Here is a 13,468-nt window from a genome sequence, read left to right on the forward strand (position 1 = left end):
GGTGGGGGGAGGGGGGCCTGCAGGGGGGTTGGGCTTCATCGGGGGTGGCTGAGGCGTTCCAGGTTGGGCTGGGGGAGGGGGCCGGTGAGAGGCTTTCTGACCTTGACGCCATCAAGACATCTTTAAATATTGTGGACACCCATAACAAGTGCAACTATAGCTGCTGCCTATCTGTCCTGCAAACATTTCAGGACAGAGATCTGGGCGGCATTCTCCGACGCCCCGCCGGGTCCATGAGGACATGACACAGGTGCTGCACTGTTTCTTCATTGAGACGGAGTCTCCTGTGGCACAGGCTGTCCGACATCTCCTAGAAAGACCAATCACTTGACACCTAGAACACCACAACCAGCTGCACACAAAAGACAAAATCGAGACAAAAAGCAGAAGGAATGCAATACCACCAGTGGCCGATTCAGCGCACAGCCCTCCTCCCCCCACGCGGCCCCAACAGCAGACCTATATCGGTGGAATGGCGCCCAATGCATATACAGGAAAGTATGCGTGTGAAAATCAGTGCGTGCATATTGGCAAGTGTGCATGCATAAAGAATATCGGCTTGAATGACTGCGCGTGCATGACAGCAAGCAGCACAGACCACCGGAATAGGTCATGATGACACTGGGCACATCGGAGAAGGAGAGAGAATACCCCACCCCTGCTCCAGCACCGGTAATGTGCCACGGCCCAGGCTGCAGAAGCAAGAGGAGTCACAGCAGACAAGCACACACAACCGCCAGGCAAGAGAGCAATTTTTGCCAATGGTGCAAAAATGACCCGCCCCCAACCCCACTGCCCCTACTGTGGATCTGCATCAGTGGAAAGCCGCTTGCTAAGCCAATCACCGGAAGGTCTCACCATCCTGGAGCATAACAGAGGAGGTAGAGGGAGCAAAAACCACCTCCCCATCTCCAGCACTGGCAGCGTCTTCCAGCAACTCCCAGGCTACAGATGCGGGAGGGGCTGAAACTGGCAAAAAGATAACCCGCAGTTACATAGTGTGAATCAAACAATTCCCCCCAACAAACAGAGACCAAACACAGTGCAACCGGAAACCAAGGAACACCAGCGACCCTCATGGACTTGGCACCCCCTGGAGGAGGAGAACACTTGTTCCCAGTGGTCATGAAGGTCACCGCCGCCCTGAACCTTTATGCAACCGGCTCATTCCAGGACTCGAGTGGGGACATGTGCAGCATTTCACACAAGCTGCAGCCCACAGGTGCATACGTGAGGCCACGGATGCCCTGTATGCCTGGGCATCCAACTATATCAACTTTGAGCTGGACCAAGACCCACCAAGATACCCAGGCTTCAGGAATCTCTGCCATTGCCAGATCTGTGTAACGTCACCCCAGGGTAATGGGCCCGTATGGCACTGTCAGCGGGTCAATATACAAAGAAGGAGACTGATGATCATTCGCTGTAAGATTAGCTCTGACACTCCTCAGTTTATGCCAAACTCTGACTCCTGTCTTTCTGTTGACAGTGTGCTCACACCCATCCTCCGAATGGGGTCTGCATCGGGGCGTTTAATCTTGGACCCCTCTGTGACTGGGCCACACTCTGCAGTGCTCCTGCAATGTTCACCTGCATCTGGAACACATTTCTCAGCGATTGGGACATGCTCTACAGTTCCCTGACAACGTCCACCTGACTGGGACTCGGTGACTGGGACATGATGTCGAGGCCCTCAGCCATGGTCGTCACAAACTGAGCCATACCTTGGGCACCAGCACTCAAGATGTGGACATCGTGCTGCAAGCTTTCCACTACCGTCGCCACCCTAGCAGTGTTGCCCTCAGTGCCACGCGTTGTCCACTTCATCTCCTGCGCCCGTAGCCATAGCCTTTGGGACTCGTCCAATTGGCTATGCATTCGCTGGAATGTGGCTGATACCTCCTTCTGAATCTCACGGTCGTGTCCTAGCATCTGCATCAGCTCTGGGAAAACCTTGTCCAGAGGCTTGGCATTTGACTGGGTCTCAGCAGGTGGGAGTGATAGCTGTGACGCCGTGATAGTCGTCTCTTCGGAGCTCTCCTCCCAGTTGGTCTCTTGGGTTGGGGGGGTGGGGGGAATACTCTCGATGGTCTGGTCCCATCAGATGGAGATCCTGTGAGAATGAACATGTGGTCAGTGAAGGGGAAGGATCATTTTGTCTGACATGAATAATTCACTTGACGGAAGGTCATCTGGGTGAAAGGACAGCGGATCGTCATCTCTGCAGCGTAGGCCAACCCTGCTCTCTTTCCTTGGTCAACAATGCGATCTCCAAGGCCCGTGAGGACTCGGATCTCTGGTACTCCGCCCCGCATCTTGGACCTTTTTCACTTATTATAGGTTATCTTCTCCTGCAGGGTCAAAGAGAGGGCTTAGTGAGCCGCAGACTTAATGGATCAGGGGGATCTACAGGAGGTGGCATGTTTGGGCCTCACAACTGGACATAAAGGGGTTGTGTTGGTGGGTGCAAGTGGATCGGAGGAGCAACTATGAAGATAAATGTGGGGAGGATGTGTGGTGTCAGCCAGTGATTTGTGGTGGTGGTGGTGGTGGTGGGGGGGTATTGGGAATTTGGGGTGTGGCAGGTGAAACTGAATCCAGGAAAGGGGTAGTAATTTACCCTTTCAGCTCGGTGGAGGTCATTGGTCTTCTTCTGACACTGGTCCTCCCGCACTGCTGCTGATTGCCTCCCAGGTGGTATTGGTGGGCCTGCTGCTAGTCCTCCGGCCGTCTCGGGGGAACAGGATGCCCCATCTCTCATTCACAGCGTCGCTCATAAAGGACGAACCCCTGTCGCTGTGTACGTAGCTGGGGAACCCAAACAGGGTGAAGATACTGTACAGAGCTCTGATGACTGTGTGGGAGGTCATATCGGGGCACGGGATAGCAAAGGGGAAGTGGGAGAACTCGTCGATGACGTTCAGGAAGTACACATTCCGATTGGTCGAGGGGAGTGGCCTTTTGAAATCGATGCTCAGGCGTTCAAAGGGCCGGGATGCCTTTACCAGGTGGGCCCTGTCTGATCTATAGAAGTGCGGTTTGCACTCCGCGCAGATTGGGCAATCCCTGGTGATGGCTTTTACTTCCTCGGTGGAGAAAGGCAGATTTCGAGCTTTGACGTAGTGGGCGAGCCGGGTGACCCCCGGGTGGCAGAGGTCATTGTGGATAGCTTTCAGGCGGTCGTCTTGCGCGCTGGCGCATGTGCCGTGGGACAGGGCATCTGGGGGCTCGTTGAACTTCCCCAGTCGATACATAATATCGTACTGGTAGGTGGAGAGTTCGATCCTCCACCGCAGGATTTTATCATTTTTAATTTTGCCCCTTTGTGAGTTGTCAAACATGAAGGCAACTGATCTTTGGTCGGTGATGAGGGTGAACCTCCTACCTGCGAGGTAGTGCCTCCAGTGTCGTATATGTTCCACGATGGCTTGTGCTTCATTTTCGACTGAGGAGTGTCGAAGTTCCGAAGCGGAGAGGGTTCGGGACTGGTCTCCGTGCCTGATTTAGAGTGGCTGCGAGAGCGACCTCCGAGGCGTCGCTCTCCACCTGAAAGGGGACGGATTCATCCACCGCCCGCATGGCCGCTTTGGCGATGTCCTCCTTGATGCAGGTGAAGGCCTGGCGAGCCTCAGCTGACAGAGGAAAGAGTGTGGCCTTAAATAGTGGGCGGACTTTGTCCGCATATTGAGGGACCCACTGGGCATAATACGAGAAGAATCCCAGGCACCTTTTGAGTGCCCTGGGACAATGAGGGAGAGGGAGTTGTAAGAGGTGGCGCATACGGTCCGGGTCGGGGCCCAGGACTCCGTTTTCCACGACATAGCTGAGGATGGCTAGCCTGGTCATGCAGAAAATGCATTTCTCCGTGTTATACGTGAGGTTAAGTTTCTGGGCAGTTTGGAGAAATCGATGGAGGTGGGCATCGTGGTCCTGCTGATCATGGCCGCAGATGGTGACGTTGTCCAAGTACGGAAACGTGGCTCGCAGCCCGTACTGGTCCACCATTCGGTCCATTGCTCCTTGGAACACTGAGACCCCATTCGTGATGCCAAAGGGAACCCGGAGGAAATGGAAGAGGCGGCCATCTGCTTCGAATGCCGTGTAGTGGCGGTCCTCCCGGCGAATTGGGAGCTGGTGGTATGCAGACTTCAGATCCACCGTGGAGAAGATGTGGTACTGGGCGATCTGATTCACCATGTCTGCAATCCTGGGAAGGGGGTACGCATCGAGGAGCGTGAACCGATTAATGGTTTGGCTGTAATCAACCACCATCCGGAACTTTTCCCCGGTCTTGACGACCACCACCTGAGCTCTCCAGGGGCTGTTACTGGCCTCTATGACCCCCTCGTGTGGAAGCCTATGGACCCCGGTTCTGATAAACACCCTATCCTGCAGGCTGTACCGCCTGCTGCGAGTGGCTACGGGTTAGCAGTCCGGAGTGAGGTTAGCAAAGAGTGGAGGGGGTTCGATTTTTAGCGTCGCTAGACTGCAGATAGTGAGTGGAGGTAGGGGCCCGCCGAAGCTGAGTGTGAGGCTTTTGAGGTTGCACTGGAAGTCGAGTCCCAGTAAGAGTGTGGCGCAGAGTTCCGGGAGTACGTACAGATGGAAGTTCAAGTAGCTGGCGCCCTGAATCGTTAGGGTCGCGACGGTGCGCCCTTGGAGGTGAACAGAGTGTGAGCCCGAAGTGAGGGAGATAGTTTGCAGGGAAAATAGGGAGCGAACAGCGTCTTACCAGATATGGGTGTACGAAGCTCTCGGTGCTCCCGGAGTCGAAGAGGCATGGTGTCCTGTACCCGTTGATTTGAACGGTCATCATAGAGTTGCGGAGGTGTTTCGGACGCGACTGGTCCAACGTGACCGCGCTGAGTTGCGGGTTGGCTCGATCAGCTGTGCTGGAGTGGCCCCGTGATGACTGTCCGCTGAGTTCGTAGTCTTCGAGGTGAGTTTCAGAGGTTGAAGAGGGTGGATCCCAAGATGGCCGCCCCCGTGGATCGCACGTGGCGGGCGGCGAGGAAGATGGCGTCCAAGATGGCGGCCCACATGAGTCGCATGTGGCCGGCCGCGTGGAGGAGGGTTGCCAAGATGGCGGCCCCCATGAACCACACGTGTCAGGTGGGGGCGGAGTCGGCATACAGGCATCAGCATTTCGGGGCCTGCGAGTTTGGGAAGCTAGTGCTCTGGGCTGCGGGAGAGTTTGGAGTAGGAGTTTTCTTTGCCAGGCAGACCCGGGCAGTGCTGCCGTGGGTGTTGGGGCTGCCCACAAAAATGGCACGCTGGAGTTGCGTAGTGGGTGGGTGGCTGCGTGGCGCATGCCTGGGGCAGTCGCTGGTCAGGGGCCCAGGATGGGGTCGCTTGGTCCGCGGGGAACGAGGTGAGGCTGTGGAACAAGACCTCCATGGTTGTAGCTAACTCTACAGTGTCCTCCAAGTTCTGGGCCCCTTTCTCAAGCAACCGCTGGCGCACATTGTTGGACCTAAGCCCTGCCACGTATACATCTCGCACAGCGAGCTCCATATGTTGGGCGGCTGATACAGCTTGATAATTGCAGTCCTGAGCTAAAGCTTTTAAATCGCGCAGGAATTCGTCCAGCGACTCCGCGGGGCGCTGGCGACGGGTCGTAAAAATGTGGCGCGCGTAGACCTCGTTGATGGGCCTCACGTACATTTGATCGAGCATGGCCAGGGCCTCTGTATACGAGGTAGTACTGTTAAGTTGAGTAGAGATATGATGGCTCACCCTTGCGTGCAGCAGACTGAGTTTCTGCTCTTCCGTAGTTTCTGAAGTGCCTGATTCAACCAGATAGGCCTTGAAACATCTTAGCCAGTGTAGAAAGATTTATTTCGCCTCTGCAGCCTGCGGGTCGAGTTCTAGTCAGTCAGGTTTGTGGGCTGATTACATAGTCGCTTTCTTCAAGTTTTCTAAGACTATTAAATTGATGTGACCATCAATTCACAAGACACGTGATTGGAAGTGAACAGTGGTTTATAATTCACCACAGATCTATGACTCTGTGTCCCAGTTAGGATCCTTCAGTCTGATAGTTCAAGAGATATGCCCTTACTTGCCCTGTTAACACAGGTCCCAAATCGCCTGCTCTGGCTACCAAAACTTGCAGTGTATACGTTTGAGGCCAACCTAAGTGTACTGAATGGAGTGCATCGTTTGTTAGCCATTGGCTGTGAAGTCGGAACCATCGGGTATTTGTAAGGCCTGTAGAATCAGGCTGTGGGTGCAGATGCTGAGCTGAACTTCACAAACACAAGTGCTTGCAACCTCATTGTTTCACATATATAAAGTATCTGGATGCAAAAACAACTGTAAAATGGTTACATTTGCAGCAGACATTACTAAAACAGCGGAAAGAATCAGAATAAAGGGCACAGTTAATAAACTACAAAAGGGTTTAGATCAGTTAAGAAATGAAAACAGCCAATGGCAAATGAATTTAATGGTGACAAATGTCACAAATTGCATACGAACAAGATGGGTAGCTTAGGAATACAATAACGGAAATACAATCAGCTGTGAAAGATTTAGAAAGGGATGTGCGTGCAATAATAATCTTCTGAAATTTCCTATCAAGACAATGTGGAGAAGCAGTTCAGAAAGTTAAGAAAAAGGTTGGGATACATCAGTAGAAGAATGGAGATTAATTCGACGCAGGTTATGCTGAGGATTTAAAATGTACTCGGCATACTCCACTTGGAGAGTGCAGTTTTGGTCATGATAAAAGTGACAGTCCTTCATCAGGAAAGGTGCAGAGAAGAGCAGCAAGATCCATCTAAAAGTCACGAGCCATATGGGAAGATGAGAGTAACTGAGACTCAAAAACCTAGGTATTTTCAGGGGTATTTCAAAAAGTGCATAAAGTACAGGTCTTAAATGCGATAGATATAAATGACCAAAAATACTATTTCAAAATAAGTCAGAACCAGATTTACAATTTTAAGCAGATAGTCAAAAAGAATTATTCAGAGAATAAAAAACGTTTAGAATAACCTAGCAGCTCATTGAATAGAGTCAAGAAAAGGGGATATATTTAGCTGAAGAACAATGCTGTAAAAGAGATGATCTTGAATTGTTGCCTGTATGTGACGGCTGGGGTAAAATTACTCCACAGTTCCAGGTGCAGTTAAATTTTCTATATGATCTCAGGACAAGGACTATTTAACTCCACTCTTCCCAATAAAGTCAATTTTAATGAGTTCAATGTTTGCATCAGGCAGGGGTGAATTGAAATCTGAAAGCACCCTCCAAATACTTCCACCTGTTTGCAGCCGTAACGAAAAATGAACAGAGCGCTGACGGGGAAAGCATTATTAATGAACGTTAATACGGGTGGCACCGTGGCGCTGGGCTTAGCAGGGCTGTCTCATGGCTCCGAGGGCCCAGGTTCGATCCCGACCCTGGGTCACTGTCCGTGTGGAGTTTGGTCTCACCCCCACGACCCAAAGATATGCAGGGTAGGTGGATTGGCCATGCTAAATTGCCCCTTAATAGGAATTTAAAAAAAAAATTAACGAACATTAGTGAGTTTCAAAATATCAGCACCTGGCTTAAGTTGAGAACTGCGACTAAAACAAACAGTAATGCCACCACAGAAAACCTGTGCTGAAAGGAACTACCCTGGCTGGGGATTCTCTGAAAACGCGGCTAAATGTTGATGCCGGTGTAAACACCGGAGTATTTCATGCTGGCGTCAACGGGCCTCTTGGCTCGGCAATTCAGTTGGCCACAGGGGACCAGCATGGCGCTGGAGTGCTCCGTGCTGCTTCAGCTACCGTATGCGGCCCTGCGCTGCTCGCCACGTATCCGCACGTGGCCGGCAGTGCCGCGCAACATGGCGGAGCCACACAGCAGGCCGGCACAGAAGCAGGTAGGCCTCCCCCCCCCCAACCCCGCAGATCGCACGCGCCCACCGATCGCTGGTCCCCGATCACGGGCCTGGCCATCGTGGAGGCCCCTCCCGGAGACTGATCCCCCGCCCCCCACCAGAATGGCCACCGCAAACGCGACGCCAAGCTCCCACCGGGTGGAACCATACATGAATCACAACGGCGGGAACTCGGCCGGTTGACCGCAGAGAATCGGCGCGGGGTCCTCTTTCAACAACTCCCGACCTGCTCCCCGTCGACTGCCGCCGATTCTCCGGTTGCTGGAGAATCGCGTCCCAGCATCGGACCGGCGTCGCAGGCTGTCTCGGCATCAACTCCTATTCTCCGAGCCTGCGCCGGCTCGGAGAATCCCTGCCCCTGTCTTCAATTGATTTTGAAATTCAGGCTGGAACTGCTGAAATTACATGAGTCTGTGTACAATTATCAGTTAAAACTTTCATAATATAGTAACCAGAGAGGTGTTATAGGACCAAAATGACCAAGTAGGACGGGTTCCAGAACCCTATACAAAGCAGAAGTTCAACTTTTTATTAGATCTTATGCACCATATAATCAACAATACCTGTTATACACAAGCTGTAAATTTCCAGATATTAGACTGATATTAAATACTTAAACAAACTGTAACTTTCTGTCTTTTTCACACACTAAGTTGCGGCACGAGTCCAGGTTACTGCAATGCATCTTATTACGTAAGCCTAAAATCTTTTTTAAGTGCATAATTCATTTATACATGATACAGTAAGAAGGATTCCTGCCTCATTTCAAGTTTATGTTAGCTTGCGAGCGGGAATAGACCAATAGAGCTTCCAAAAGTATCACTATTACTTTCTCTTTCAATGCAAGGATTGTTACAGTGCTTTGTTGACATGAATGGGTGCCCACTATTAATATCAATTATTTGGATACACAACACTCACACATGTCTCTCCTTGGTGGGTTTGATCTATGTTCACATTTTGTACAACTGTAATTGTCTCTCCGAAGATGGAAACATTGCCAGATTGTTCACACAACATGGTTTTGTTCTCAAAATAGCCACAATTTTAGCCACCTAACACGAGAGTGAGCCTCGGATTGAAAAATCCAATACCTGCAGGCAGAACACAACATCCTCCATCAGTATCAGCAACAGGAAACACAACAGCTTTTTTAAGGTTGAAATGCACACGTGTAGGCTAACACCACCCGCTTAATGTCAATTTGTAGTTTCATGGTGTATAGCATTTGGTTTTAGGTGCATTGGTCTTTCAGACTCCCAAGGAAATGGCCAATGACACAGCTCAGAGATTTTTCATTCCTCTTGGTCCTGATGCAATAACTTATCAAGGAATATGTTTGACTTTACATCCATTGCAAGGGCTAGAATGTTAAATGTGCACCCAAACAAACAGCTGTCTTTAAACTCAGTCATCCTCAACGTTTCCAGAATTCTCACCAAACTGGTGAATTGTCTATTCTGGCAACAATAGCATCATAGAAATGCAGTGAAAAGCATAGGGAACATTCATTTTTAAAGAATGCTAATTTGAACTGTCAAGCAATGGATGTAAACTGTGCATGTAACGTCGCATTTCAACAGTTCCTTTTAAAATGATAAAAAGATGAATTTCTGATGCATGGTGAGAAACAACAGCAAACACACTGGCAAGAACATTTTAATTAATCACGAATAAATATGTCAAAAAATCTGGCAGTTTTTAATTACATAAATTATTAAATATTGTGCCCACATTACGAAAGTTTCTCTGTAGCCGTGCGACCTCCAAATATGTGTGACCTTCCTTCAAGTGAGGAAGAATGATAAAAATCCATCCATCACATAGATAGATGTACACACTATGTTAAAAGACATGTTACAGATCTCATTGCTCCAATTCTAAAGGAGCAAATTTAACCTGCCTATTCAGAGCACCAATAATTCCCATGAGCCCGCATTTTAATTGCACAGCTTAGTGAAGAAAGCCGAAAGCACGCCAGAACCAGGTAAAAACCCATGAATAGATGCAACAAGCACCCAGCTACCATTTTAAATGTTAATGTGAACACATAGAGCCCCACACCCAGTACCTACGGAACCACAAGAAATCCTGTGCAGAAAATTAGGTGATGACAGGTTTCCTGTCACGATCAGGTCAGCAATCCCATTAATCATATAAGGAGTTAAAATGGCCTGGTTCTTGTACAAGCACATTGCAAGAGCTTGTTACTCCCCCCACTCCCACCTGCTCAATTCCAATGTGGAGTTAAAATTGGAACTTCATTTTCGAAAATCAGAAATAGATATTTCATTGTCAATTAAAAAGAAACCCCTTGAGCTGCACATCAGAAAATGCCAATGGGGCGGCTGCTTGGTAAAGCACTTCAAAGCAAAAGGAAAGCTCTGATTCTAAAAGTTATTTGAACTGAGGGGATGATCAATCTGTGCTTATCCCTTATGCTCTGGTCATACAAATTGGGAATAATGCTGATTACTTAAGCAGATCCCAGAGGAAGCTCAGTGTTACATGAGCTGGAGGTTAGCAGCCCTCTGGCTACAGGCTGGGAGGCAGAGGGGGATGTGGAACGTAACAGGTTTGGCATGCCAGTCATCTCCCACTATCACAGTGTTTTACCAGAGGTGGGAAGGGGAAGGATAGCTTCCCCGTCCTGGGGTCAATTGGTACACTTAGATTATGGGCCTCTTCTTGTTTTGGGGGGGGGGGGGGGGGGGGGGGGGGGGGAGAGAGTGAGAGACCCTGCACATCATGTGGGAGACTACTGGCAAATTCTGGGCAGCCTCAGTGGGAGGGATGGGGGGACGGAGAACTATGGCCCACAGAGGTTCCAATGGCAGCAGTTGCTGACCTGCAGCAAACACCCTTGCAGCCACCCTCAACCAACTTCCTACAACCCCCTCTTCACCAGGTTCTGCTCAACTGGCCCTGGTGACCCCATACCGCACCAGTTGCAAGAGCGGACTGTTCCCAAGGTGTCCTCTCTGGTGGGTGCAGTTTCAATAATATTAATCACTTCCTATGGCACTACTGACGAGCCCACCCCTCCAATTGGCATTCAGCTCTTGGGGGCAAGTGCATGTCATGAACAGGACACCCAGCAGCAACTAATTAATTGCTGGATGGTCAAATAATGCACCTGCATGACGAAATAATGCACCTTGATGTCCACCAAAGGGCTGAGGTGGGATTGTCTGCAGCTTTTGGGCCCATTATCAGGGCCTGTCGCTATACCAACAAACATCTGGCTAATATGTTTGACTGGAGTTTTAGTAATAAATCACACTGCTTAATATCAGAAAAAAGCATTGATGAACAGCCACTAGTCAACCAACTGCCGCCCTGCACAGGACATTAAAGAGGACATGACCGAAACTATCAATATCAACCATACATAACTTTTTTAAAAACAGCAATGTTATTTTCTAATGTGGACTCAAGATTTAAGGGTGTGAAACTGGTCTTTGATGGCAGCGCAAGACAGATGATAATGAATCAGCAACCCATTTGATGACAATGAAAATGAAAGTCGGGTGAGGTATAAAACAGGCTGCTGATTCGCTCGGCCAAATCTTATAAAACCAACACATATGTTTTGGAGGCAGGACCAGAAGGGAAAACTGGGAGATCTACATCGGATCGATTATTCAACATCTCTGACAAGGCTCTGAGCAGCAGAAGCAGTGGCAGGTAGTCAATAATTATGATTAAGCACCTATTGAGTGAGGAGAAGTCTACCGGAATGTTCCCGGCATTGGAGCCATCTTCCTCCAAGTGCCAAGCTCCATAGTTAACTGGAATAAAAAGGAGGCCCTCTCCCTCAATGATCGGGCCTGACAGGAAAGACTGCATCTGCCACCCAAAGACTTCATCCAGAAGGGTTGCCCCTCCACTTGGAAGGGCCTATCAGCTTCTGCGCTGATTGGTTTTGAAGTTAACACACAAATCTGAGCGTGCCTCAACTTTTGAGGCACCCTTGCACATTCCTCGCTGACTGAGCAGTGTCCAGCTGTCCTGGTGAGACCGCTGGCTGATCTTCCAAAGCTGAAAGCAAGACCTCTGATTGGGCTGGTAGCCTACAGGAACCCACTTACTCTCCTTAATTCGACAGGACTCCAAGAGGCAGCCTCACAGGATGCTTCTGGGAAGTTTGGGCAGGCCGGCAGGACTCACAGACCTTCAGGTAGGGAATTCGTATTTGGCCCTGATGGATGAATATTTTTAACAGTGGCAAAATTCCTCCTTTTTTTTTTTTACAGAATTTGTGCTACTGACAATTTCACCCCCTAAATTTCCATAACATCACACATTTCATCTGATAAATCAATAAGCTTAAATCAGATAAGAGGCAAATGCAACAAAATCAGATATAATTTTTATAGTTCAAAATATTGCTCTTATATTCTATTTGAAATATATATATATACACAAATATGCCTCAGTGAGAATGGTTACATTAAAATAAACTCTGCTTAAAGTTGAGGGAATTATAAATCCATTCAAGCTTTAGTATTGCGTTCAAATCATCTGAATCCTTCACACACCATGCACAATTCGCTATTAACTCCATCTTCCTGATTTATCAATAACAAATAATAAAAATAGGTCATACCTGGTACACCTGGTGGCATTTTCAGATATTTTCCATTAAAATGTTGAATTACTACTTCACATTTCTCAGTGGACTCCATTCTAGATATAAGAAAAGGGGTTGAGTGGTATTTTGTAATGCAGTGACTAAAAAATGTGGTCATAAATGCATTGTATTTTCTTCAGAATATCTTTTGTATTCTGGAGTGTGAGAGTGGCATTTCAGAACAGTCCATTTTTATGGCAGACACACATTTAATGGAGAGACTGTATCAAAGGAGCGATCTGCCACTAATGTTATGGACAATTTAGAAGCATTAGCTCCTAATGCCACTTTGTCAGTACCCAACAGGATAAATAATACTGGAGAGGTTCTACCAGTAACTGTTCCCCTGGAGTGAAGCACGTTAACTGTTGTACCGAGCAACTGCAGTCTGTTCCAAATCACTGACATGCAAAGTTTATACAATGATTAGTGTCCATTATCAGAGTCAAAACAACAGAAAGTTATGCAATTATTTACCAATTACCAGCAGTATCAAACCACAATCTATCTATTGAGAAAATCAAGGACAAGGATATATCTCAAGGATATTTCATTATAATTTGAAAAGATTATTTTACTTATTTATGTGCCCTCATTCAGAAGGATACTGGTGCATTTGCAAGAGTTAAAAAAAGAATAGCAAGACAATTTATGACCAGTCCAAAGACGTGCAGGTTAGGTGGATTGGCCATGATAAATTGCCCTTAGTGACCAAAAAGGTTAGGAGGGGTTACTGAGTCATAGGGATAGGGTGGAAGTGAGGGCTTAAATGGGTCAGTGCAGACTCGATGGGCCGAATGGCCTCCTCCTGCACTGTATGTTCTAAGTCTAAGAAGACACACAGAACAATACTCATTGGAGAATAGAAGACCAAATTGAAGGTCTTTAAACTGTGAAGGCATAGAAATATAGAAAATTGCGTTTAACATTGTATGATGTCC

At 48.4% G+C, this 13,468-nt stretch overlaps 1 protein-coding gene across 7 annotated transcripts in view; it reads right to left on the minus strand.

The window, feature by feature from the left end:
- Positions 1-13,468, minus strand: part of LOC119966096 (RNA-binding motif, single-stranded-interacting protein 3) — a 1,648,548-nt gene that overhangs the window by 191,861 nt on the left and 1,443,219 nt on the right. For all 7 annotated transcript variants that reach the window (XM_038797302.1, XM_038797300.1, XM_038797299.1 and 4 more), the window contains one exon: positions 12,504-12,583. In XM_038797302.1, coding sequence (XP_038653230.1) covers positions 12,504-12,583 — 80 coding nt within the window. The remainder of the gene's footprint in view (positions 1-12,503; positions 12,584-13,468) is intronic.

This window comes from Scyliorhinus canicula, chromosome 5 (genome assembly GCF_902713615.1).
Source record: "Scyliorhinus canicula chromosome 5, sScyCan1.1, whole genome shotgun sequence".
NCBI lineage: Eukaryota > Metazoa > Chordata > Chondrichthyes > Carcharhiniformes > Scyliorhinidae > Scyliorhinus > Scyliorhinus canicula.